A 25,753-nucleotide genomic window follows, 5' to 3' on the forward strand; every position below is an offset into this window, starting at 1 on the left:
ACCCTCGTGTTTAGATCTAAATTTTATTCACCTTCTTATAGTTTAATCTGTCACTTTGTTTTCTTATTATTATATTTAATTTAATTAAATTTTTTTAATTATATTTGATTAATTGATAGATTGAATTGGAAGACTCATTGAAAAACAAAGTCGTAGCTTTTTAATATATTAAAAAATAAAGATAACAAAGATATAATAAATATTATATATATATATATATTATATCTTTTCATATGTTATATTGGTATATCTTAAAGGGCAATTAGAAAGACTTATATAAAAAAAAGATTAAAAGATTAAAAAAATGTAGTAGAAAAAAAATATATGATGAAGAAGAATAAGAATAAAAATTAGTATCAACATATGGAGTAGAAGATATAGAAAATTAAGATGTGTACGAGATAATTTTTCACTCTTATAGTATCTCTTAAACATTTAGTGTCTAATAAATTTTGGATGCAAATAACCCTTTTTATTTTAATTATTGTTAATAAATATAATTAATCCACGGTATACAAGAGTATAGTTATCAAGTGATCGAATCGAGTTGAAATTTATTACCAATAAATTAGTAAGGTGGCCCACACCAAGAATAAGATAATTAATGATCCCACCTGTGACCTGTCACGTTGACGTACAAATGTAATAATAGTAAAATACGTCGACGCGGATGTTAAATATAACTTTAAAAAAATCCATCGCAGGAGACCTAGTCCGAGGATTCACTTCTGCCGAGCCCGTAGCAAAGATGATCCTAGGTATGTTATTGGTGTGCTCGGCGACCATGGGGCTAGCCTTCTTCATCTACAACCTGAGCAGATGTGGTGGATTGCGGATTGGATCATGGCCAGCGTCCAGCTCCGGTGCTTCTTCTTTGTGATCAGCGCAGTGATGATGGCGATCGACCTGCGACGCCGTCCAAGGATAAGAGAGATGGTCTATAGTTTTTAATGGTGGAATTCTTCGATCACAAGCAGTACCTTTCTTCTTTCCCTCCGCCAATGGCAAAACATCGCGGCGTCTTGGATATATGCATGGTTTTATTCAGTATCTAATTGTGGTTCGGTGATAGGGATGAAACTTCGTCGGAATGTCGGATAATATTCAATTAGATAGCTTATCCGAATTTTGACGGGTTAGAAATTATCCTTATATTGGATGGCCGTGTTTTATATATTAAGGGTTCTTTTTTTTCAAAAAAGAAAAAGAAACTTTTACTGTTACTGGAAAAACTATCTTGCAGCAGCAATTAATTATAATTCTGGATCTCCCAAGGAGATGGACCGATAAGAATGGGGAGTTACGAGATATATGCGCTTTGACTGTTACGACGGCACTCGCGGTTAGCTTGCGCTTTGTCGATACGATCGATCTCCGCCGTCTCAGTTAATTGGTTCCTCCTCTCACTTTATGGTGGTGAACAGTTCTCCTTCTTCCAATATAACAACTGCATGTCGTAGGATTCTCCTCGATCGATCAATCAATATGCATTATGAATGTATTACGATATTGCACATGTGGGATAGGGCCGGGTCCATTAATCTATCTTATCAACAATTTGATTGTAGAGGACTGTCAAGATCGGAGATCGATAATGTTCAACTCCAATCAATTAGGGGATCAGAATTTATAAGCATATACGGCAAAATCGAGCATGATATTTGTTTAACTAATTTGATAATTTAACCCGTTATAATTTGACCAATATAACAAAGATATATATATATATAGCGTTGAGTCTTAATCTGAGTGACTTTAACTGTTTGAATTAAATTGAGTTCCAAGTTTTATGTCAAATCAATTATTTTTCTACCTTTTTTTCCTTGTTCAATCTTTGTTTCTATCCCTTTCATGAGAAGGATACGAACTTGTACAACAAACTTCCTTGGATGCTGTATATGATTGATCACTTGTTATTGGCTTGTTTTTTTTTTTTTCTGTTTACTGCGTCTTCTCTCTGATTAATTATGAATCCATACGAAGCTTCCTCCTCTGCCTCTATTCTTATGATGATAGAGGAGGAGCTTTCGTCCTTTATATTACCCCTCATGGAGGAAACGCTTACTAGAACCAACATCCACACTTAGATGGAGAAACGAAAGCCAATTCCCTTCTGGGTTTTACTCCCGTTCTTCTACGCTAGTCTCCTCCTCGTCCCACTGAGCCAAAGCCAGCTTCTTCCTATAACCAATGAGCCCATAGGCGATACTAACCACATCCACACGTATATAGTTTATGTGGAGCAACCGGAGAACTCGGAGTTGCTAACCGGCTCAGATCTAAGGGAGTGGCACGAGTCATTCTTGCCGAACACAACCTTAGACTCCGGCGAGCCGCGGCTTATCTACTCCTACCGCGACGTGTTAAGCGGCTTCGCCGCAAAATTGACAACCGAGGAGGTGATAGAGGTGCAAGCCAAGGACGGAGTTCTAGACGTCCAACAAGACCAGGTGCACCCACTTCTAACGACCTACACTCATGAGCTATTAGGACTCAGCAACTGGAACAACGGCGCATGGTGGGGCACCAATCAAGGCGAAGGCGTCGTCATCGGCGTGCTTGATACCGGGATTTTACCGACGCACCCGTCGTTTAACGACGACGGGATGCCACCTCCCCCGGTCACATGGAGGGGCAACTGCACTAGTACTAGCGGCGTCGCTTGTAATAACAAGATCATCGGTGCAGCAGCATTCAACGGCACGACGGTGTCCTCCGCGCTAGACACCGATGGGCACGGAACCCATGTAGCCGGCACGGCTGCGGGGAACTTTGTTGACCACGCGAACGTTCTCGGCACCGCAAATGGTACGGCGGCCGGTATGGCACCAAGGGCACATCTTGCTATATATAAAGTATGTTTTGAGGAAGGCTGCGCAACCAGCAACACCTTAGCAGCCATAGACCGAGCCATCGCTGACGGCGTCGACGTGCTTTCCATGTCCATCGGCGGCAACGCGACGTACAAATACTATTATGACGGTATCGCGCAAGGTTCTCTGGCAGCATTGTCACACGGCATCACAGCGGTCGCCGCTGCCGGCAATGATGGTCCTGAGGAAAACACCTTAGCTCACGATGCGCCGTGGGTCCTGACGGTCGGCGCGAGCTCCACCGATAGGCGGATAACCTCCATTCTCAAACTCGGCGATGGAACGGAGTTGGCGGGAGAATCTGCCTTCCAGCCAAGCTCCTTCAACTCATCGATGATGCTGCCAATTGCCTTCCCGGGGGAATTCTGGGACGTCAATGCAACATTCTGCTTGAATGGTTCATTGGATTATATAGATGTTAGAGGAAAGATTGTTATGTGCTACGCCGGTTTGATCAAGGATGTCGAGAAGGGCGAGGTGGTGTACGCCGCTGGAGGAGCGGCGATGATTCTAGCCAACATAATGCCTCAAGGCTACACTACATTCTCCGATGCGCACGTTCTTCCGGTGGTTCGTTTAAGCTTTATGGATGGGAGAAAGGCTCGGACTTACTATCTGTCGCAAAACAACTCCGCCGGAGGAAATGCCACCGCGGCAATAATGTTCAAAGGCACGACTTTCGGGAATCGGCCGTCTCCGGCAGTCGCATCGTTCTCTTCTAGGGGGCCCGCGCCGATGAACGGGGGCATCCTTAAGCCGGACGTTCTCGCACCCGGAGTGAACATCCTTGCGGCGTGGCCTTACGACGTGGGGCCTAATCCGTCTGGGTTGGCCACGTCGACATTCAACTTCGAGAGCGGCACGTCAATGGCGACGCCTCACGTTGCTGGGATAGCGGCGCTGGTGAAGAAGAAGCACCCGATCTGGACGCCGGCCATGATCCGATCCGCCATCATTACATCCACTCAAGACGTAGACATGGACGGCAACCCCATCGTCGACGAGGGAAATAATAAAACCGGAAGCATTTTCGCCACCGGGTCGGGTCAAGTGAATCCGAGAGCTGCATTAGACCCAGGACTCGTCTATAACACCGATCCGAATGATTACGTCGGTTACCTTTGCGGACTCGGGTACAGTGACTACGAGCTCCGATTGTTATACAAACGCCGGATAAGTTGCTTCGGCGTCCCACGTATCGGAGCTTCCTCACTGAATTATCCATCGATCCAAGTCACGCTGCCTCGAAAGGGTGGAAGCGTAACGGTGAAAAGGACTGTGACTAACGTCGGCGATCGGACGTCGGCCTACCAGGTTCGGATCACCGAGCCGGAAGGGGTGAGAGTGGATCTCTCGACTTACAGCCTGCAGTTTTCTAGGATCCTACAGGAGAAAAGTTTCAACGTGACCCTAAGTGTGAGTCCCATAGGCCCGGGGAAGCGCAAGTACTCGGATGGGAAGATCGAGTGGGTTTCTAACAATCGAGTAGTGAAGAGTCCCATTGCTGTTAAGTTCTATTGACCTCGCGTGCAAGCGCGGCTCGCGCCTTGCATACTTATTATCTATACTTATACACACACACACATATACATATATATATTGTCTACCAAGATGATTTGGTATTTAACAGCAAGGGTAAGAGAGATATAAATAAATTAATTTGTGGGCTTTCATTATCGTTTATGACGGTTGGAGCAGATCATTTAAGTTGTCACTGGACAAGTGCTATTTTTAACCGTCGTTCTTCGGCCGGTATGCTTACTTGCTGTGTTGGGGCCCCTCATAAATTTCACACTAACTTAAAGTAGCCCCATCCTTACTAAAAGTATAAGAATTCGTCTGATCTACCTTTCAGTGATTGGTTTATAAAAAGTAAAACAAAACGTGAAGCCTACCCACCGAAATAGTAACGATCTAATATAATCTAATTTAACCCCCCCACTCTCATTCTATACTATTTTCCTATTTTGTCTTAAGAAAACGATAGCAGACCGATTAACTTCAATTCGTACATGTAAGTCATCTCTGTCTCTCTCATGTTTCTCTATCGTTCTATTTATTATTTAACCTGTTGCGTATCTATTTTAAGTGCAACAATAAATTAATCAATATATTTTTCTCATTTTATATTAATAGTTTATAAAAAACTATTTTGTAGTGGGTAAATTTTTTATATTTTGATATAATTTCAAAAGTTATAACGTTTTGAATTTAATTTTTTGATATAACTTCAAAAGATGGAGCTATCAGTATCATTTAATGATCCCAAAATGTAAGAAAGCAGAATTATAAATCACATAACTAATAATTAAATGTTTTTATAGTTTGCTTATTCTTTTTGTGGCATTCTGAATATTGCCCATATACGTTTGAGGGTGGGTCCAGTATCTTATCAACAATTCGATTGTCGAGGACTACCTTTATCCAGATGGGAGATCGATAAAGTACCACTCCAAATCAATTAGGGGATCAGAATATGCATATGCGGCAAAATCGAGCATGATATATTCAATTTGCCAAATTTTTAACTCAATATAATTAGAAATAAATAGTTCACAAATCACAAATATGTAAACTATTACGTGAGAAATATGTAAGTGAATGATCCAAGATAAGAAAACGAGAAAACAGGAAATAATTTTCAGCAATTTGCACGAAATATATACTAATAAGGTTTGGATTTTCATTGGTTTGCTTAATTTTTATTTTCCCTCACAGAAGAAACAAATTTATTCTTATTCGGACTAAAGTGTTCTTAGTTTACTTTTAGGTGTAGAAACACAGACATGATTTACATTTGCTACTAGTTTGTACTTTCCCAACAGAGAAATAGTACATTTTCTTAGAAAAAAAAACACTAAAGTTCTTTTTTCCTCCTATCTCTATTATATCTAGATAAATATGTTACAGTCATCATAACATATATACAAGCTCTTATACTTACTAATATGATATTTTTCATTTGATATCAATTGATACTCAAATATTTAAGTAAAACTTAAATCAGAACTTATTATATATAGTAAGTATAAATTACTATATATATATATATAGTAAATGCAGATAGAATTTGTAGCAAATATATTGGCTTATATGAATACCAGTGTATATTATGTTTACTAATGCTTTTCAGCACCTCAAAAACGTATCTAAAAAGTAACGGTCTAATTTAATTTTATGTATTAATATTGTGCAATTTTACTTTTTTATGTGCAACATTTTGATGCTTTCCCACTTATCCTATTTTTAATTAAGAATTTTTATAAAGTAGAAAAAGTTATATTTACTTTTCTTGCTAGCGAGGCCATCGATATGATATCGGTCTTAATTGCTCTCTATCCTCTTTTTTTTCTTTAAATCCTTGTTCATTTTAATAATAATTTTTTCTTATTTTGAAATACAATTTTTTATTTTAGAATAATAACTAAATATTATAATAATATAATTTTAAAATATAAATATTATTTGTAAAGTACATCTTATATCACACACTAATATAATTACTAATTTATTATTGATATCTATTCTATCAATATTTTATATCAAATCGAAGAGTATTCATAATAATTTTATAACAAATAAAATAATTAATTTTTTTTTTTTACTCACTTTATATCACATCAAACATAATTATTACACTGTTATTCTAAAATACAAATAATTATAAAAATAATTATTTATAGAATTAAAAAATTATTTTAAGAATAATAAAAATGAATCTCTATTTTAGATTTTTTTTTTTTTTAAGTAACTATGCCTAAGAACTTTTTATGACGATAAATAGTTCCAACTTTTGCGATATAACAAGATCATATCCTAATCTCCTATGAATGTTCTCTTCGATCGATCCCTAATGTCTTGGTTCCATGCATGTATAATGAATATTGCACATGTGGCATAGATAGTGGGTCCAATAACTAGCTAATCAACAATTTAATTGTTAAGGACTAACTTTTTATGTCAAATCGATTATTTTTCAACCTGCTTTCTTCCGGTATCAAATTTTATTGTGCAATATATTTTTAATTCTATCTATTTAATGAGAAAGATACAAACTTGTACAGCAAACTAGCTTCATTGGATGCGGTATATGATTGACCACTTGTATTGCTCATCTGTAAAGTAACTGTGTTTTCTCTTATTATTAATCCATACGCAGCTTCCTCCTGCAGTGTCTATTCTAATGATTGACGAAGAGCTAGCGTATTTATATTTCCTCCCTTGGAGCAAACACTTACTACCAACGACATCCACACTTAGATGGAGAAACGAAAGCCAATTCCCTTCTGGGTTCTACTCCCATTCTTCTACGCTAGTCTCCGTCTCGTCCCACTGAGCCAAAGCCAGCTTCTTCCTATAACCAATGAGCCCATAGGCGATACTAACCACATCAACACGTATATTGTTTACGTGGAGCAACCGGAGAACTCGAAGTTGCTAACCGGCTCAGATCTAAGGGAGTGGCACGAGTCATTCTTGCCGAACACAACCCTAGACTCCGGCGAGCCGCGGCTTGTCTATTCCTATCGCGATGTCTTAAGCGGGTTCGCTGCACAATTGACGACCGAGGAGGTGATAGAGCTGCAAGCCAAGGAAGGAGTTCTAGACGTCCAACAAGACGAGGTGCACCCACTTCTAACGACCTACACTCATGAGCTATTAGGACTCAGCAACTGGAACGACGGCGCATGGTGGGACACCGATCAAGGGGAAGGCGTCGTCATCGGCGTGCTTGATACCGGGATTTTACCGACGCACCCGTCGTTCAACGACGACGGGATGCCACCTCCCCCTGTCACATGGAGAGGCAGCTGCACTAATACTAGCGGCGTCGTTTGTAATAACAAGATCATCGGCGCCGTGGCGTTCAACGGCACGACGGTGTCCTCCGTGCTTGACACTAATGGGCACGGAACCCATGTAGCTGGCACGGCCGCGGGGAACTTTGTAGACGACGCGAACGTTCTCGACACCGCCAATGGCAGGGCGGCCGGTATGGCACCCAGAGCACATCTTGCTATTTACAAAGTGTGTTTTGAGAACGGCTGCCCAAACAGCAACACCTTAGCGGCCATAGACCAAGCCATCGCCGACGGCGTCGACGTGCTCTCCATGTCCATCGGCGGTAAAAGGAAGAACAAGTTCTACAAGGACGGCGTGGCTCAAGGTTCATTAGCCGCACTGTCACACGGCATCACTCCGGTCGCCGCTGCCGGCAACTACGGACCGAATGAGAATACCTTGTCTCACGACGCGCCGTGGGTCCTGACGATCGGAGCGAGCTCCACGGATAGGCGAATTACCGCCATTGTCAAACTCGGCGACGGAACGGAGTTGGTCGGAGAGTCCGCCTACCAGCCAAGCTCCTTCGACTCATCGACGATGTTGCCACTCGTCTTCCCGGGGGAATTCTGGGACCAAAACGCAACATTCTGCATGGACGGATCATTGGATTACATAGATGTCAGGGGTAAAATCGTCATCTGCTACGCTGGCAATATCGCGGACGTCGAGAAGGGCGAGGTGGTGTTTGAGGCCGGAGGAGCAGCGATGATTCTAGCCAACATACCGGACCAAGGCGACACCACATTCTCCGACGCGCATGTCCTTCCGGTGGCTCGCTTAAGCTTTATGGATGGGAGAAAAGCTCGGACTTACTATCTGTCGCAGAGCAACTCCACCGGCGGAAATGCCACCGCGGCAATAATGTTCAACGGAACGACGTTCGGGAACCGACCATCACCGGCGGTTGCATCGTTCTCTTCTAGGGGGCCCGCGGCGATGAACGGAGGCATCCTAAAGCCGGACGTGCTCGCACCGGGCGTGAACATCCTCGCGGCGTGGCCCTACGACGTCGGGCCTAATCCGTCTGAATTGGCCACATCGACGTTCAATTTCGAGAGCGGCACGTCGATGGCAACACCGCACGTGTCCGGCATCGCGGCGCTGCTAAAGAGGAAGTATCCAAGCTGGACGCCAGCCATGATCCAATCCGCCATCATCACTTCCGCTCAAGATGTTGACATGGACAGCAACCCCATCGTCGACGGGGGCAATAATAAAACGGCAAGCATCTTCGCCACCGGTTCGGGTCAAGTGAATCCGAGAGCCGCATTAGACCCAGGACTCGTCTATAACACCGATCCGAATGACTACGTCGGTTACCTTTGCGGACTCGGGTACAGTGACTACGAGCTCCGATTGTTATACAAACGCCGGATAAGTTGCTTCGGCGTCTCACATATCGGAGCTTCCTCGCTGAATTATCCATCGATCCAAGTCACGCTGCCGCGAAAGGGTGGAAGGGTAACGGTGAAACGGACTGTGACCAACGTCGGCGCCCGGACGTCGGCTTACCAGGTTCGGATCACCGAGCCGGAAGGGGTGAGAGTGGATCTCTCAACTTACAGCCTGCAGTTTTCTAGGATCCTACAGGAGAAAAGTTTCAACGTGACCCTCAGTGTGAGTCCCACAGGCCCGGGGAAGCGCAAGTACTCGGATGGGAAGATCGAGTGGGTTTCTAACAATCGAGTAGTGAAGAGTCCCATCGCTGTTATGTTTTCCTGAACTCACGTACGTGCATGCGCAGGACCTTGCATACTTATTATATTATATATAAATATATTGTTTGCAAATTTGAGTTATTTGTTGTTGCTGGTATTTAAGATCGAGTATAAGAGTTATAAATAAATTACTTTATTGATTTCCGTTGTGGTTTATGACATTTAGAGCCTATCATGTCACTAGAGAATGCCCTGAGCAAATCTAACAAAAATACCCTTTTGAGTAATACTGTATCCGGCAAACACTTTATAAACATTCTATAAATAAATTGATATGCATGACATTATTTTATTTATTAATAATTTCTATCCTCATCCTATGATTATCACTATCAATAGATAAGTCAAAATTGTCTGTAGACTTTTAGGATATATCATTATTCTATTTTTTTCGTGTGGTCTAGTTCTTTGGTCAGGTATATTTGTAATTTTGGGCCACAACCTACAGTGAGTCGCGAACAACAATAACGGGGCAAAAGATCAGGTCCATAAAACTCGGCATGGAATGAAGAGAAGAAAAGATCAGCCATCTTATGATTACTCGATCCACTCGATCTATCTTCTCTGTTTCAATTATTTACTCCCCTCCCTTTTCTTAAATTTTTTTTTTATGATGGTGAATAGTTGTATTGCAGGGAGCATATAAAGGATTAAACAACGACAAGCGAGAGCAAGAATATTTTCCTTAATTTTGTTGATCTTCCAATGAAAATACCTCACCATAGTCTTAATGATTTAAAAGAAATGCCGAGAACAATATAAAAAGAAACTCTAGTAATTTTATTTATTCTTCAATAATCTCCTATTACAACCATTCACTAATATAAAATCACCTAAAAAGTCAAACTTATTATTTTGCCAAAAATAACAAAAACTAGACAAATATAGAAAAAAAAAGATAAAGCTAATCATAGATATAGAATCATCCAAATTAGAGATCTCTAGGAAAAAAATTTAGGAAAATAAACATTTCCTAAGATAGCAAAATTATAATTTTTGGTAATGATTAATATTTCATAGGAAATATGTTCTAGATGGTCAGTGTAAATAGTAATGTTAAAAACAATAGCAAGCAAGACTTCACTCGTGATCAAAACCATGTTCTATAGAATATGGATCATGATACTTTGTTAAGGTCACAAGGAAAATATACATATATTGGACAAAGTAACATAAATAACATCTCACTGATCGATCACATCTTCCTTCCAACTTTTGTAGTCATACATGCATGTGTGCGTGAGTTCATATAAACGTAACAGCAATGGTGTTCTTGACGACACGGTTGTAAGAAACCCATTCAATCTTGCCATCCGAGTACTTCCGCAGTCCCGGACCTATAGGGCTAATACGTAGGATCACGTCGAAACTTTTCTCCTCTAGTAGCCATGAAAATTGCAGGTTGTACGTTGATAAATCCACCCTCACCCCCTCTGGCTCGGTGATTCGAGCGCGGTAAAACGACCTCGGATCGCCGACGTTCGTCGCCGTCCGCTTTATTCTCACTACACCCCCACTGCGTGGCAGTGACACCTGGATCGATGGATAGTTCAACATCCAAGCATGTATAGTATTAGTTGTGAGACAATTTATCGGCCGGCCATATAGGAGTTCGAGTTCGTCATCGGTGTATCCAAGACCACATACGTAGCCAATATAGTCATTGGGTTTGATGTCATAGACTAGTCCTGGATCCAATGCTGCTGTTGGATTCACCTGACCCGAGCCAGTTGCAAAGATGCTTGCGTTTTTATTCGTGTGCTGGTCGGCGATGGGCCCACCGTCGAGGTTTAGATCATCAGCAGATGTTATAATTGCGGATTGGATGATGGCCGGCGGCCAGCTCGGGTGCCTGTTCATGATCAATGCCACAACACCAGATACGTGCGGCGCCGCCATCGACGTGCCGCTGAGGAAGTTGAACGTCGACGTGGCCAATGCCGACGGATTAGGCCCGACGTCGTAAGGCCACGCCGCGAGGATGTTGACTCCCGGTGCTAGCACGTCCGGCTTTATGATGCCGCCGTTCTTCGTCGCGGGTCCCCTAGAAGAGAATGCCCCGACCGCCGGAGACGGTCGGTTCCCGAACGTCGTGCCGCCGAATATAATTGTGGCAGTGGCGGTCGAGGTTGTGGAATTCATCAATGAGTAGTAGTACGTCTGCACCTCATATCCATCTCTAAAGCCTAAGTTAGCAACTGGAAGGACATGTGCATCGGGAGAAGTTGTATACCCTTGTTGTGGCAAGTTCACAAGTATCATCGCCGCTCCTCCGGCGCTGTACACCACTTTGCCCTTCTCGATGTTGCGGGTCAAACCGGTGCTGCATATAACAATCTTCCCTCTAACATCGATGTAATCCAACGAACCATCCACGCAGAACGTCGCGTTGTAATCCCCAAATTCCCCCGGGAATGCGAGCGGCAACATCGTCGACGAGTCAAAGGCGCTCGGCTGGAAGGCGGATTCCCCGGGTAACTCCGTGCCGTCGCCCAGCTTGACGATGGCACTGATTCGCCTGTCGGTGGCGCTCGCCCCGACCGCCATGACCCAGGGCGCATCGTGGGAGAGTGTCTCGAAGTTGGGCCCTTGGTTGCCGGCGGAGGTGACGGTCATGATGCCATAGGATAACGCCGATAGAGAGCCTTGGGCGACGGGATCCCAGTAGAACTTGTAAGTCGTGTTGGAGCCGATGGATATCGAGAGCACGTCGACGCCGTCGGCTATCGCCTGGTCTATGGCAGCTAAAATGTCGGCGCCCGGGCAGCCATGCTCATGACATACTTTATAGATAGCAAGATGAGCTCTAGGCGCCATGCCGGCAGCAGTGCCTGTGGCGGTTCCGAGAACGTTGGCGCCGTTCACGAAATTACCGGCGGCCGTGCCGGCTACGTGTGTCCCGTGACCATCGGTGTCGATCGCGGTGGACACCGTCGTGCCGTTGAATGCAGCGGCGCCGATGATCTTGTTATTGCATGTAACGCCACTAGTTCTTCTGCACCTGCCCTTCCATCTCACCGGCGACGGCGGCATTCCGTCATCTTTAAACGACGGATGCGTCGGAGTGATCCCGGTGTCGATCACGCCAATTATGATCCCTTGGCCGAGGCCAGTATTCCACCACGTGCCGCCGTTCCGCTGGCTTAATCCTAAAAATTCCGGAGTGTACGTCGTTTGAAGTTGGTGCACTTGCTCCGGTTGGACGTCTAGAACTCCAGCTTTCGCTTGCATGGCTATCAGCTCCTCGGGCGTCAGCCTTGCGGCGAACCCGCTGATCACGTCGCGGTAGGAGTAGATAAGCCGCGGGTCGCCGGAGTCTAAGGTTGTGTTCGGCAAGAACGATTCGTGCCATCTCCTTAGATCCGAGGCAGTTAGAGATTTCGGCTTCTTTACGCGAACAATGTAGTTGTGTGTTTGACCGATGTCACCTCCTTGGGAATGATCATTAGTATTTATAGGAAGAAGCTGGCTATGGCTAAGTGGAAGAATGAGATAGAAGAAGACTAATAGTACAAACCACAAGGGAATCGGTTCGTGTTTCTCCATTGATGGAGAGAATAGAGTTATTGAAGATTCATCGGATCAGAGAGGAAACTATATAGAGCTAGTAGCTAGCTAGGCTTCCCTTAGATCTCCTCACGAAACTTCACATGGTCGAATAATTAAAGGTAAATAAGTACAATTATTTGATCGATAACAAGAGGGATCGATCGAGCAGATGATAATTGCTCTATCGTAGAAGCATCCAAAGTGAAATTCTTTTTGTTTTTTTTCGTGGAAGGAATCGAAAGGGAAAGAGAAACAATGTGAGTGGCGAGTGATGTAATTTATTAACAGGGCTAGTATCAAACAAATCGCGACCTTAGTTTGCAATATGAGCTTATTATGATCCCCTAAATTATTATAGTTGAGACCTTTGTTATCGATATTATACATAAATATAATCTCCCAATCAAATTGTAGGATTTGTCCAACGTTGTCGTCTAGAGGCTTGTGGGCCTGTGACGACCCAATTCCACTGTGGCAAACTTCCTTTTGTCTCGTGCGAATTGGGCCGTCACAACAGGCCCAGTGCTAGGATGGTTCTCTGTAAGACTTGTATAATATATAGTTCTCTGTCGGTGATATTATACGGAAGAATAGCTTATTCTCATCTTTCTTATTGGCAAGTGAAGAAAAGTAAGTTGGTCCATCAATAAATATTACAGTGTGTCTAATGTCTTACAGATCTCTGTTGATATATTAAATACTAGATCGTAAATTAATATAAAAAAGACAAAGTACTGCATGTAAGACTGCAAGTAGATCCCGCTGGATATTTCCATGCGTTAATATCTCTAAGTTGAGACGTGGTCATGATCACAACCATATCCTATAGAAGATGGAATCTCTCTCTTTCTCTCCCTTCCTCAGAGCAGGATACTAATGATACTTTATAAAAGTCATTAGGAAAGAACTCTTTGACTAAGTAATGTAACATTTTCATTGGTTGGTTTTTCTTCCTACTTGTTTAGTCGATCGCAGTTAAAGTATATTAAACGTTACATTTCCTGTCTTTTGCCCGACATAGTGGCAACTTGTGTATCTAGAAATATATTTCAACATGATACCCCTTCCCCTTGCCTTGATGCTTAGCTTTCGCTTTCGGCAAACCTTTCTTTTTAATTGTGCAATGACTTTTATTTTCTAGCGTTGGCCTACCGTTGTTTCCCGTTCTTGTCCCCTAATCTTCTTTTCATTATTACGTTTACAATAATGTCCTCGCTCTTCTTCTAGAAGAAGAGGTACTCTTAATCCCTAGTAGAAGGTGATATTTTTAATCTGCATTAATGTATATATTCTATATAAAAACTACTTTAGAGTAATATATTTTATTCGAAGCTATACTACTTAATCAACCTGTGTTATTTTTTTGGTGTTAAATAGTCTGCAAATTAGAATGTTTAGGATAAGTATAAACTCAATCCCCATGAATTATAGCTGTGTTTATTATACAAGACGCAAGATTTCTTTTGTAACGACAAGACAAGCGTGATTTCTGGCAGCATTTGTAGATGTCATCCATCGGTGGGCACTGCAAGCAACATTGTGGTGGGGGCTCTCTTTTAAATCATCAAAGAAGAAGGGAATCTATCTGCGTAAAAAAATAAAGAATAAATCTATATGATGTTTATCCAGTTTGATCATAAAAATGGGCAGATGGTGGTAAGTTTTAAAAGAGTTGCGGATAATCTTAGGCCAAAGCTGGGATTTATACGGGTATTTGGGTAATTACAGAGAAGACCCTCAAATCCGGGTTAAAGACCACCGGCTGCGGCACGTAAACTGTGTGCCCCGGGACCGAAGGAACTGACAACTGTCGATTAAAAGCTGAGCAGCAGACAGTTCGCCGACAGCCCAACATTTTCACATGTCCACCTCTACTAACCGCTTTCCCACTTTTGTCTCCTCACTTCGCTTCCGTGACCATCTCACACCGCCTATCGTCGATCCGACGGAGGGAAATCACTAATAGATTTAGGTGGAAGGGGACAGAGAAGACCGACACATGGGTCCCGCGCTAGAATAATAGACACGAACGGTGAACGGCAGCCATGATTTCTATAAACACGTGTCGCCAAGTGGGTGGTGGGGTTGCGTGGGAAGGTCCGACGACTGCTGGACCGCATCTTATAAGGCAACGAAAGCGACAAGGAAGAAAGCGAGCTCGTCGGAAGGAAAAAAAGAGTAAAAGCCATGTCTTTCCCCCCAAACCCAAACCCAAACCCAAACCCTAGACCTAACGCGAGAGATATTGAAGGAGAGAGAGAGACAGAGATGTCCATCGAGACGGAGAGGAGCTCGACGGAGTCGGAGGTCTCCGGCCTCGACTACGAGGAGACGGCGCTGACCCTAGGGCTCCCCGGCGGGAAGCGTGGTTTCTCAGAGACCGTGGATCTGGGAATTAAGAGTTCTCTTATCGAGGCACGTGGGGATTCTTCTGGTGATAGGTCCGATGAGTCGCCGGATTGCAACGTCTCAGTCGCCGAGAAACCCCCTGCTCCCAAGTGAGTTTTTCCCCGTGGCGAAATTTGAGGGTTTGGGGGGGTTTAATTTCGCTTAGCTGATATTGAAATCGTGTTTAATTATTAGGGCGAGGGTGGTCGGGTGGCCGCCGGTGAGGTCATACCGGAAGAACGCGCTGAAGAGCTGCACCTTCGTTAAAGTCCAGGTGGACGGCGCGCCGTACCTTAGGAAGGTGGATTTGGAGGCATACCGTGGATACGAGCAGCTGTTGGTTGCGTTGCAAGAGATGTTCTCGTGCTTTACGATTCGTATGGTTTCTAATTCCGTGGTTATGGTTTTGGGTGCTTGATTGATGAACCGAATGGTTGTTGATGTGTTTGATGAATTGTGGGATCAGGTAATTACCCGAATGAGGAGAGGAAGTTGGTGGATCCAGTGAACGGGACGGAGTATGTGCCGACTTATGAGGATAAGGATGGAGATTGGATGCTCGTCGGGGATGTGCCGTGGAAGTAAGTGTTTTAGTCTTCTCGATGTCTGATCGTATTAAGTTGTGCCTTCTACCTATGAAATTATGCTTCTTAGTTCCAGGATTACTGATGTGGTTTTTATATATCTCTGTAGCAACCATTGTTAGGCATGTTACTCGCATCACTGCTTAGTATTCTCTTCAAACATCGGCATGTAAAATATTATATGTTTCACAGTTTTGGCGCATATCGGCTATGTTATTTTGTGAATTGCATCAGGATATGTGTTTCTTTTGCATGGCCTTTCTTTCTTCCTGATAATTTTTAGGATCTGTGCGTGATTATGCAATTGCCTTGTCTGAATTATAAAATTGTGAAATAATATATGCATTATTGGTATGTTAGAAGAACCACGAACCAATTACTTCTACCGTGCTTGTGTGAGCTTTTGCCTTTTTGGATGTGAAAGGCCTCCATCCCTTTAATTTCTTTTGTTTTTGATCCACTATTTAGAGAGGATAAGGAGCAGAGAGGTTTGAAGTATAGAATATCCTCCTAACTCTGTGCAGACTGCAAACAAAATAATTCTAGATCTAGTACCTGTGACTCCTCTTTTCTTTAACCTTCCCATTAGAAATGAACACGATTAATTCTATAGATGGGATCCAAGCAGTTGAGAACATCAAAATAGGAATTCAGTTTTTATTTTTGCCTCTTTCGGTTTAAGCAAATATCAGTTGAGAACATCAATTTCACCCATGAGAGAGTAATCAGGCAGGATAAATGCATTTATAGATGCTTTTAGTTACTGGCTGATTTGCTCAAACTTCACATATATAGCAAGAGATACGCCCGCACGGTATGTTATAAAACATAGTATTGCTGGATTGTAAGTTTACTCAGGCCATTTATTTTTGTATGCTACTTTCTGAACTCTTGGGGTTGTGAAATAGGATTTCCCAATTATTCGGTGAACAAGGTCACCAATGTTTTTGTATTTATGCCTTCTATAAATCTTTTTGGTAAATCAGGCAGCTGAGCTGAGGATTTCTCTGTATTTGATCTTTGGCCATATATTTTCAATCCTTTGTCTGCTAGGGATTCATATTTCAGCTGTAAGCACATGTATTTGCAGAATAACTGCTCACGATACTATTTGTGCTACTCTTGTCTTCAATTGTCTGTGTAGTCACTATCCATGGTGTTGAACTAGATCTGACTTGCATTTTTCTCATATGCAGAATGTTCGTAGAGTCCTGCAAGCGACTTCGTCTGATGAAAAGTTCAGAGGCTGTTAACTTAGGTAACAAAAGAACTCAGATGTGTATAGATTAGGTGTAATTAAATTGTGTTGGAATGCCAGTTCAAAATCATTTAATTCTTTACTTTTGTTTTTGTGGCTTCAGCACCAAGAGGAGCTCGCAGATGAGGGCGATCTGGATGTGATGCATGCGTACCCATCCAAGAATGAAAGCATAGAGGAAGAGACCCGCTGCCCTTGTTCTCCATGTAGCACAGAATTGTGTACAGGCATCTAAGTTTGAAGTGGTGCTTTTAAGTTTTAAAGATCAGGGAAAGGAAAATGATCATAATTCAGTTGTTTTTATATATAAATTTTACTTTATGTGATGAAAAATATATCGTACAGTTCTTATCATGATCAATAAGGTGGAACAGATAGAGAAGTGTAGCAATATGTGTCTGTCCTTGGTGGCCAGAACTTGGGTTGCCTCAGTGTTCCTGTTGGTGTCGAGGCTTCTGGCTCCTAAATTTGATGTCAGATCTTGTTCACTGGTTCTTCTTGTCTTTGAGTTTTTAGTTATTCTCTTCCAAACGAATTGTAATGTGATGGTGTGATTAGCAAATTTATGTCCTTCCGTCGTCTTCAACTCTGGAGTTCTATACTGTTTGGTTTAAACAATGCTATTTATAAATAACAAAGTTAATTCCTAAATAAGGAAAATTAACGCATTAACCAAAAGAGGATTAATATTTTCAATGACATAATTTTTTTGTGCAGAAAAACCAAGGTGAAAATTCTGCTAACTAAGCTTGCTAGTTAGCTAGTTAAACAAGAACAAAATGCAAGTATCAATGATAACAAACATTAAAATGTAATATAATTACTTTTCCTAAAACTCATAATGTTATACTTTATAACCTACTTGGGCGTTGGGATGTGATGAAATTTCCACTTTTTTAAGTCTTATTAATGGGTCCTGCATGCAACCCGAGTTTGACCCACCTTAGCCGGCAAAGAGGAATCTATTCGTCACACCAAGCAAGGTGGAACAGAGACATTGATCTTGACGTTTTTCTTTTGTGAGGTGACACCTAACAAATCACTGCTTCATTGTTGTGCTACCTTTGTACCATTCTTCATAATATCCACCATCCTGTCGCCATAAAGTCTTCCTTGTCAAACTCACACAGTGAGCATGATTTGTACGTACCATTATTTCTAGGGGCCGCTCGCCCACACATACTGACTGACGCCTTCTAGACACGGATGAAGGACGAATGGTTGGCTCCCAAGTAATCTTTTGGATAAGCATTACGATTCAGAAAAGTCCCTGAAAATAAATTGTTTTTATATTGTTGGGTTCCTAATTAAATTGGTTTACACTTGACTAGTAGCTTCAGAAGAGTTATTTGAAGTTAAAGGAGAGCAAAAAGAAAAGAAAAGGTTAGATTACAATTTCTTTTTCTTAACGTCACCAATTTCTATACACGAAAGGCAATCTGTTCTAAGAGTTATCTGCATCTCTAGAAGAAGACGACGACTTGGGTGGATACTTTTACGCCTTCAGAATTTATTGCGGACCTGCCCATTGGTCTGGTCATTTAGCAGCTGCAGTCTTTGCAGAGACAAAATTAAGGACTTCTAGATTAAATCACCCATAAGCCAGCAAAGTGAGGACCGAGTAAATATTTTAGACCACACGTACCTGGAAATGGAGCCTAATTAGATAAGTTTGCGAGGGACTAGATATTTTGAGACTTGTTGGAAAAATTAAAACCGAGCAATCTCATGTTACCTATAGTCAAATAAAAATAATATAACAGTAATTTTTTTTTTCAAAAATAATTTGGTGGTCAAAGGAATAACGACGCTTGCATCCTCATTTCAAGCACAGAATAAAAACTTATAATTTAAACTGGAATTATATAGTTCAGGTTCCATCTGGGTGGGGTTCTCTCCTACACATTCCAGTCCACACGTTATCATTCAAGTCCTCAGATACTCCCCCTTCCTCTCATACGCATAACCGTTGCTTTATCTCCCGTGCTAATCCACGTGGCATGATTCACATATCAACATAAAACATAGCTGGTGGGATGCTCTTTTCACACCACGGTAGAGTTGTCCAATCGAATTCATACGGTTTTAAATTTTAATGACTCTAAGCATATTCTAATAAAAACTAGTTAAAAATGACTAAGTAGATAGAAAAAGGGGGAAAGAAAATCGACACCTGGCCGTAGAAGTTGGCCTTTGAAACTTACCACCACATCTGACCGTCTGCACTCATGGTTGCAGGAAACTGGTGCAGCCAGTCCCCCATGGTTGCGCAATAGACACCTGCCCTCTCGGCCTTCCGTTATAAAAAAAACTTTTTATATCTAACAGGAAGAACACCTCACATCCGGATCCCAGACTTCATCTATTTCTTTCTCTCGAGGGGATTCTTTGCGTTGGAAGAGGAGGCAAAGGGAGCAGTGGAACGATGTACAACGCACCGACCGCTCAGGACATGTCTTACTTCGAGCACGTCCAGAGGCGGCACGAGGAGAAGGGCTGCCTCTACGCTTGGTCATAATATAATCCCTTTCTTTTCATGTCTTTTTATTGAAATTTTAGTTTAAAGATTATACTTATAATCCCCCCCCCCCCCCCCCCCCCACAATCTGTGGATGTTTTACTCTGTCATATTGATCTTAGAGCTCGCAGGTTCTTTTAATGTCTTTTTTTTTGTAGAGAAATATTCATGTTACACTTCTAAAATATGTTGGCATTTTTTTAAGACATTTTTACATGATAAATCCGGAGAGTAATCCTTCTAGTGGGCGAGGGGAAATTAATAAAGGGAAGGACTTGGTTCAAGAATTTCACTCAATTAACCACGAAGATAAACCTTCTTCATGATCATTTCTTTAATTGAGACTACACACAACATTCTGCCATAACTACCTCTGAAAAATAGAAAAAGAAACTCAAATTTAGAGTTCTTCAGAAGGTCTTTTTCTTTTTCCTCAGAGCTGCATATTTTGATTCCTTAATTTCCTACTGTTGACATGCATTCTTCTTCTACTGTGATTTTTGTTTTTGCAGCTTATTTGCAATGTGCTGCTGCTTCTGCTGCTTTGAGACCTGCGAGTGCTGCCTCGACTGTCTCTGCTGCTGCATGTAAGCATGTGGAGAGGGAGATCAGAACACTGCGAATCTGATTATATTGGATAAGAAGTAGTTTTTCTGTAATAAAATGTAGTTGTGAATTTGCAGTAGATTGTCGTCATTCCCTTGTGTTGTGTTAAGTAGGACGATAGTTGTGAACTCTGCTCTGAGTTTTTGGAGTTGTAATCTGTCATAAGTTTTTGATTCAGCGGCAGTGCTGAATTGGTTCTTCCATTGATATGAACTGCTAATAAGCTCGTAATAAGAATCACAAAATTAACACAATAGTTGCTATTATCCTGTTGTACATTGAAGTGTAGTGATGATGACTGTTTGATTGAATTCTATTTTAAATTAAGTTCTAATGACAAAGCCTTCTGCTGCACATCCATCAATATAATGTTCCAGGCTTTTTATATCTCTTTACTTCAAATATCTATCAGGAAGAGAAAACCCACACAGCTCTACAAAAAATAGCAAAACGAAGCCAGGAACACACTCACTCAGTTCGAAAGCAGAACGTATAGTTCACCTCTTCATGCCGCTTAAAAATAGTAGCAGAAATTTTTAAAACACATAGCAGAACAAAACACGAAGAAGGATAAATTTGTGAAGAATTAATAGGACAGGATCAGAATAAAGTTATCATATTACTCTGTATATTCTTTTGCCTATAAGAGCTCAAATGTTTCATATATATATATATATATATCGAGAGCTGCTACTCCTCAATCCTCATGGTTCAGTATATGAAAAAATTGAGCTCAAGTCTCCGTCATGGTCGAGTGTAATCACTGATCACGCATGCCTGGGCTCTAATCCCAGCCCAAACCAGCCCAAACTAGCCTACGTCGGCCCATTCTAATTCGGTCCGATCCGGTTCAGCCCTCGATACATCGGGAGACGAGGAGGTCGTTTTGTCTCGTTCCTCGCTTATTGCCCTTCTAATCTTCTATCCTTGCTTCTTCTTCTCGGGAGAACCCCCATCTTTGTACTTCTGATCTCTCGATCGGAGGGGGAAACGATTGATGAAGTAGGAATCGGAGTAAAGAGCCCATTGACTGAGGTATTCCCCGATCACTCACCGAGTCTTTTGGATCGTTTCGTTTCTAGGGTTTGGGTGGAATCCTGAGCCCCAGCCGTCTAATTGTTCTTCGAATGCTTCATTATTGTACTATTGATACTTTAATTAGTAATATCGTTGATGGATGCACTTCCCGTTTTTTGCAATGTCCCAAAAGTTGTAATCTTTTTCCAGTCTCCCCGGATTGTTGCATGTCTAGTTCTGGGTTGGTTTGTGTCAAAGTGTCTTCTTGATCATATCATGCAGTTAGGTTTTGTAGAGTTTTCAGGTCAGTTTGTAGAATTTATTGCAATAGTTCTTTTCCAATTAGGAGATGGCAGAGGAAGCTCAATCTGATATAGAAGCTCCACCTAAAAAGGATGTTGATGTGATGTCTCTGGAAGATGCAAATGTTGGGAAGGTAACTGATGAGCTCGAGACAGAGGCTGACCTGAGCGGGGATCACAAGACAATAGTCGTGGATGAAGGGGTCCCTCGTGCGGGTATGGTCTTCAAAACCTTTGAAGAAGTTTATGACTTCTACAATCAGTATGCTCGCCGAATAGGATTTGGTACGAAGATTAGGAGGTCTTGGTACAGTCTTGAAGATGGTGAATGCAACAAGGTCACATTCACGTGTTGTAAGGAGGGCAAGAGAGTATACAAGAACTCAGAGCGCTGCAGCTCCTATCGTTTGCGACTTTCTGCTAGAACAGACTGTCAGGCAAAGATCAAGGTGCAGAAGAGATATGCTGATGGCTTGTTCCATTTGACAGAAGTTGTTCTTGAACACAACCACCCGGTCAATCCTGCAATGTCAAAGTATTTTCGCTCCCATAAGGATGTATTTGACGGAATGAAGAGACAAACTGTTATTCGTGTGAAGGGACAGAGAGATGTTGCATCCAGTGTACATGAGAATGAGAATTCTACTGGAATGCGATCATCTTTTCTTGGAAATGAAGATAGTGAATCTCTTCAGCAGTTTCTGATTCGCATGCAAAGCAGAAATACTAACTTCTTCCATCTGATGGATTTGGATGCAGAAGGCCGTGTCAAGAGTGTGTTCTGGGCTGATGGCAGGTGTAAGTCAGAATATCAGTACTTCAATGATGTGATTGCATTAGATACAACCTACCTGACTGGTAACTATGAGACGCCTTTAGCATCATTTGTTGGAGTGAACCATCATGGCCATTTAGTGTTGCTAGGCTGTGGATTGCTTTGGAATAGGAAGGCTGCAACATACAGGTGGTTATTCAAGACATTTCTCTCATGCATGTCAGAAAGTCCTCCAAATGCCATTATCACTGACCACTGTAAGGCTATGCAGGAGGCAGTGGCAGATGTTTTCCCAGGAGCTCATCACCGCCTTTGCCTCTGGCATATAATGAAAAGAATACAAGAGTTTTTGGGAGGACATACTGAATATAAAGCAATAAAAGGAATGATGAAGAGAGCGGTTTACGACTCTTTACATGTCGACGAATTTGAAGATACTTGGAAAAACATGATTGAGAAGTACGAGCTTGAAGAAAATGATTGGCTTAAATCTCTATATGAAGATCGACATAAGTGGGTTCCAGTTTTTGTCAAAGACACATTTTGGGCAGGTCTGTCTACTACTCAACATAAGGAGAGTATGAGTTCCTATTTTGAAGGGTATATTTTTCCTAAGACATCTGTGAAACAGTTCCTCTGTAAGTATGAGACAGCTTTGCAATGCAAATATGAAAAGGAAATCCAAGCAGATCTTGATTCATTCCACAAGAGTCCACCTCAATTGATTTCAAAATTTTACATGGAAGATCAACTACGAAAGATTTACACGGTTGACATTTTTAAGAAATTTCAAGAAGAAGTAAAGGCTATATTGTACTGCATCCCTTTGCTAGTTAGTGTAGATGGACCAACCTCTCTGCTCGAAGTTAAGGAACCCATACAATTGAAAGATGGCAATGTAATGGATAACAAGAAATATGAAGTTAGATACAATTCAAATGATCTTGAGGTGCAGTGTATTTGTTGTGCATTTCAGATTAGAGGGATTTTATGTAGACATGCACTGTCAGTGCTTAACTTTCTAGAGGTGTATGAAATTCCAGCCCATTACATTTTGGAACGCTGGCAAAAGGACTACAAGCAAATCCACATTTTCCCTCCTCTTATCGATAAAGTATCTAATGGCCCTTTGGAACGTTATGGTACTATATACAAGAATTGTCTTAAATTTGCTGAGGTAGGAGCAGTATCTGATGACAACTACGTAGTTGCATTAAAAGTCTTAAATGAGGCAATGGGTGAACTTATTGCAAGTGATTGCACAACCAATGGTATACAACTGAAGACCTATACCATGAGCAACAAGAGAAATTTAGGAGACGAAGATGAAGATATTCACGATCAAGTACAAGAGACACATAAAGGTCAACATTTAAAAAAAAGGAAAGAATCGCTAGCAGAAAAAATAGTTAAAACCAGCAAGAGAAAGGTATTATTTGTCTTCTGTTTCTATACATTAGTTTGATGTTGTAGTTCTGTTGCTAATTTCTCTTATTTTCTTAAGTCCATGCTTACATCTAATTGATGAATGATTGACAGATTTCTCAGAGGAAATCAGCTGTTAGTACACAAAATGATATGCTTCGTACGGCCCCGAGTACACCACAGTTTGACCCTCATATTTGGGCACAAGAAAGCATCAACCTGATGGTTTGTATTTACTGCATAATATCTCTGCTGCAGAAGCAGTTGAGACTTCTACCTGTTTGTTGCTTAAAATCCTTATTTCTTACAGGAACCAGGCAATCCCACTAACTTGTCAATCGGTAGCCATTTTGGAATGCCATTGAACCAGCATCATGTGCTTGAGAATCAACCTGGGATTCGATGGAACTTTCAACAAATGTTTCAAGTTTGTATTCTGCTTTCTTCTTATCCTGTGATACAAGTTTAATTGGAATGATGGAACTTTCAACAAATGTTTCAAGTTTGTATTCTGCTTTCTTCTTATCCTGTGATACAAGTTTAATTGGAATAATATATATCTCACTGATTGACCTCTTCTTGTAAGATGATGTGATCAATTTAATTGATATGCAGCAAGCACCAGAGGGTCCCGCAGGGCCATGGGCTGGATAAATTGGGTTATCAACTTAAGAAAAGCAACCATAGGTATGACAATGGTCCTTGTTCTTACCATTCTGAGATGAATTTATCCTGATTTTTTTTCATATGTTTTTGTCAAGATCTTGATGAGACTACTACAATGGAAGTGTCATACATTCCATAGCATGGATTTGGTATCGCTGGTTTTAACAGTTGTGGTTTTGGTTCCTGTTTTTAACTTGTTGTGGCTTGAATTGTTTTTTCCAATCCTTCAATTGCTGCAACAATTTTCTTTTCTTATTAGCTGCAGATGGCAGTAGGTTAGCCATGCCTCCTGGACAATTGACCTCAGTCGTTAGCTCTACGGCCATATATTGCAAGTGGAAAAGGATCAGAACTATAGATTGAAGACCACTCAGATGGCCCTACTGATGTTAGGAAAAGCAATACTGTATCAACAACTCACCCAGAATCTTGGCACCAAATATCTGTATGTGGTATGCCAATATGCCATCTCTCTCTTGAGGTGGTTACATGATATCATTTTGTAAAAAGAAGAAAATGTACAGCCAATAAGCCATGGAAAGATTTTTTTTAATTAAATTTTTGGGAGCATCCATATGGCCTCGGCAATGCTTTCTCATGCATTCAGTTGTTATTTTTGGAGATCAATCTTTTCTTTGCCATTCTACAGACGGATGATAGTTGTTAGGTTATCATTTTATTTTTCTTGTGTGCTTTTCTTTGAATTCCCCTCGAAATGAAAATAGTGTTGCAGACTCCTTATAGAGTTGACTTACTATTCTTTGCTCTTATTATGATTCGATTTAGAATCAATATTGCTTACAGTGCTGTGAGAATTGATGTTTAAGCTGGCTGGTCAAGGCAGTGAAGATAATGGAGGAAATAAAGAGTTTGGTTGTTACATAAATTGTATAACTGAAGTTGCTAACGAAGGTAGCTCAAGTGAGCCAGGCTTCAGGAGGGATTAAGTGGTGGTATAGGGACATTTTATATGTGAATTTGATGCTAGTCATATCGTAGGAGTTCGGTTGTCGATCAAGTCGAGCCCAAAGTAATAATGTTGTGCTAAACCGACCAAGCATTATCCAAAGTTTCTAATGCTTTTAATCGTTTTTTTAACTCTCTCTCTCTCTCTCTCTTAAAAAATTTTCTTTTAGTAAATAAGAAAATAGGAAGATTTCTCTTTTCCCACTCACGTTTGTCCCGTTTGTGGCGTCTCTGCGTCGGCGAGCGAACCAACCGTAATGGTC

The 25,753-nt window shown here is 41.5% G+C and overlaps 5 protein-coding genes and 1 long non-coding RNA gene across 6 annotated transcripts; 5 read left to right on the top strand and 1 right to left on the bottom strand.

The window, feature by feature from the left end:
• Positions 1–2,087: 2,087 nt before the first annotated feature.
• Positions 2,088–4,394, top strand: LOC140769297 (subtilisin-like protease 4). Its single transcript, XM_073109959.1, has one exon. The coding sequence runs from the start codon at positions 2,088–2,090 to the stop codon at positions 4,392–4,394; it is 2,307 nt and encodes a 768-aa protein (XP_072966060.1).
• A 2,739-nt stretch (positions 4,395–7,133) lies between these two features.
• LOC140769298 (subtilisin-like protease) lies at positions 7,134–9,440 on the top strand. Its single transcript, XM_073109961.1, has one exon. It carries the CDS (start codon positions 7,134–7,136, stop codon positions 9,438–9,440), a length of 2,307 nt encoding a protein of 768 aa, XP_072966062.1.
• Positions 9,441–10,681: 1,241 nt separating this feature from the next.
• Positions 10,682–12,982, bottom strand: LOC140769299 (subtilisin-like protease 4). The gene has a single exon (XM_073109962.1). The coding sequence runs from the start codon at positions 12,980–12,982 to the stop codon at positions 10,682–10,684; it is 2,301 nt and encodes a 766-aa protein (XP_072966063.1).
• Positions 12,983–15,150: 2,168 nt separating this feature from the next.
• Positions 15,151–17,801, top strand: LOC140769139 (auxin-responsive protein IAA1-like). The gene is made up of 5 exons (XM_073109728.1): positions 15,151–15,483; positions 15,569–15,750; positions 15,840–15,954; positions 17,154–17,215; positions 17,319–17,801. The coding sequence occupies exons 1-5, from the start codon at positions 15,173–15,175 to the stop codon at positions 17,339–17,341; spliced, it is 693 nt and encodes a 230-aa protein (XP_072965829.1). The 5' UTR covers positions 15,151–15,172; the 3' UTR covers positions 17,342–17,801.
• A 1,488-nt stretch (positions 17,802–19,289) lies between these two features.
• Positions 19,290–20,605, top strand: LOC140768586 (uncharacterized). Its single transcript, XR_012105779.1, has 2 exons — positions 19,290–19,726; positions 20,246–20,605. It is a non-coding gene; the product is annotated as an uncharacterized lncRNA (long non-coding RNA).
• Positions 20,606–21,219: 614 nt separating this feature from the next.
• LOC140768273 (protein FAR1-RELATED SEQUENCE 6-like) lies at positions 21,220–25,137 on the top strand. The gene is made up of 6 exons (XM_073108499.1): positions 21,220–21,374; positions 21,703–23,862; positions 23,973–24,083; positions 24,169–24,285; positions 24,474–24,545; positions 24,620–25,137. Exons 2-5 carry the CDS (start codon positions 21,706–21,708, stop codon positions 24,510–24,512), a joined length of 2,424 nt encoding a protein of 807 aa, XP_072964600.1. The 5' UTR covers positions 21,220–21,374; positions 21,703–21,705; the 3' UTR covers positions 24,513–24,545; positions 24,620–25,137.
• The last annotated feature ends 616 nt before the right edge of the window (positions 25,138–25,753 follow it).

Source organism: Typha angustifolia, chromosome 10 (assembly GCF_048772165.1).
Source record: "Typha angustifolia cultivar Huaian chromosome 10, ASM4877216v1, whole genome shotgun sequence".
Taxonomy (NCBI): domain Eukaryota; kingdom Viridiplantae; phylum Streptophyta; class Magnoliopsida; order Poales; family Typhaceae; genus Typha; species Typha angustifolia.

Excerpts from the sequence above, each read along its gene's own strand:
- LOC140769298 (XM_073109961.1), top strand. The coding sequence starts at position 7,134 with ATGGAGAAACGAAAGCCAATTCCCTTCTGGGTTCTACTCCCATTCTTC.
- LOC140768273 (XM_073108499.1), top strand. The coding sequence starts at position 21,706 with ATGGCAGAGGAAGCTCAATCTGATATAGAAGCTCCACCTAAAAAGGAT. Across the intron at positions 23,863-23,972 it reads TTAAAACCAGCAAGAGAAAG|ATTTCTCAGAGGAAATCAGC; the intron begins GTATTATTTGTC and ends AATGATTGACAG. Across the intron at positions 24,084-24,168 it reads AAGAAAGCATCAACCTGATG|GAACCAGGCAATCCCACTAA; the intron begins GTTTGTATTTAC and ends TATTTCTTACAG.
- LOC140769297 (XM_073109959.1), top strand. The coding sequence starts at position 2,088 with ATGGAGAAACGAAAGCCAATTCCCTTCTGGGTTTTACTCCCGTTCTTC.
- LOC140769299 (XM_073109962.1), bottom strand. The coding sequence starts at position 12,982 with ATGGAGAAACACGAACCGATTCCCTTGTGGTTTGTACTATTAGTCTTC.
- LOC140769139 (XM_073109728.1), top strand. The coding sequence starts at position 15,173 with ATGTCTTTCCCCCCAAACCCAAACCCAAACCCAAACCCTAGACCTAAC. Across the intron at positions 15,484-15,568 it reads GAGAAACCCCCTGCTCCCAA|GGCGAGGGTGGTCGGGTGGC; the intron begins GTGAGTTTTTCC and ends TTTAATTATTAG. Across the intron at positions 15,751-15,839 it reads GTTCTCGTGCTTTACGATTC|GTAATTACCCGAATGAGGAG; the intron begins GTATGGTTTCTA and ends TTGTGGGATCAG.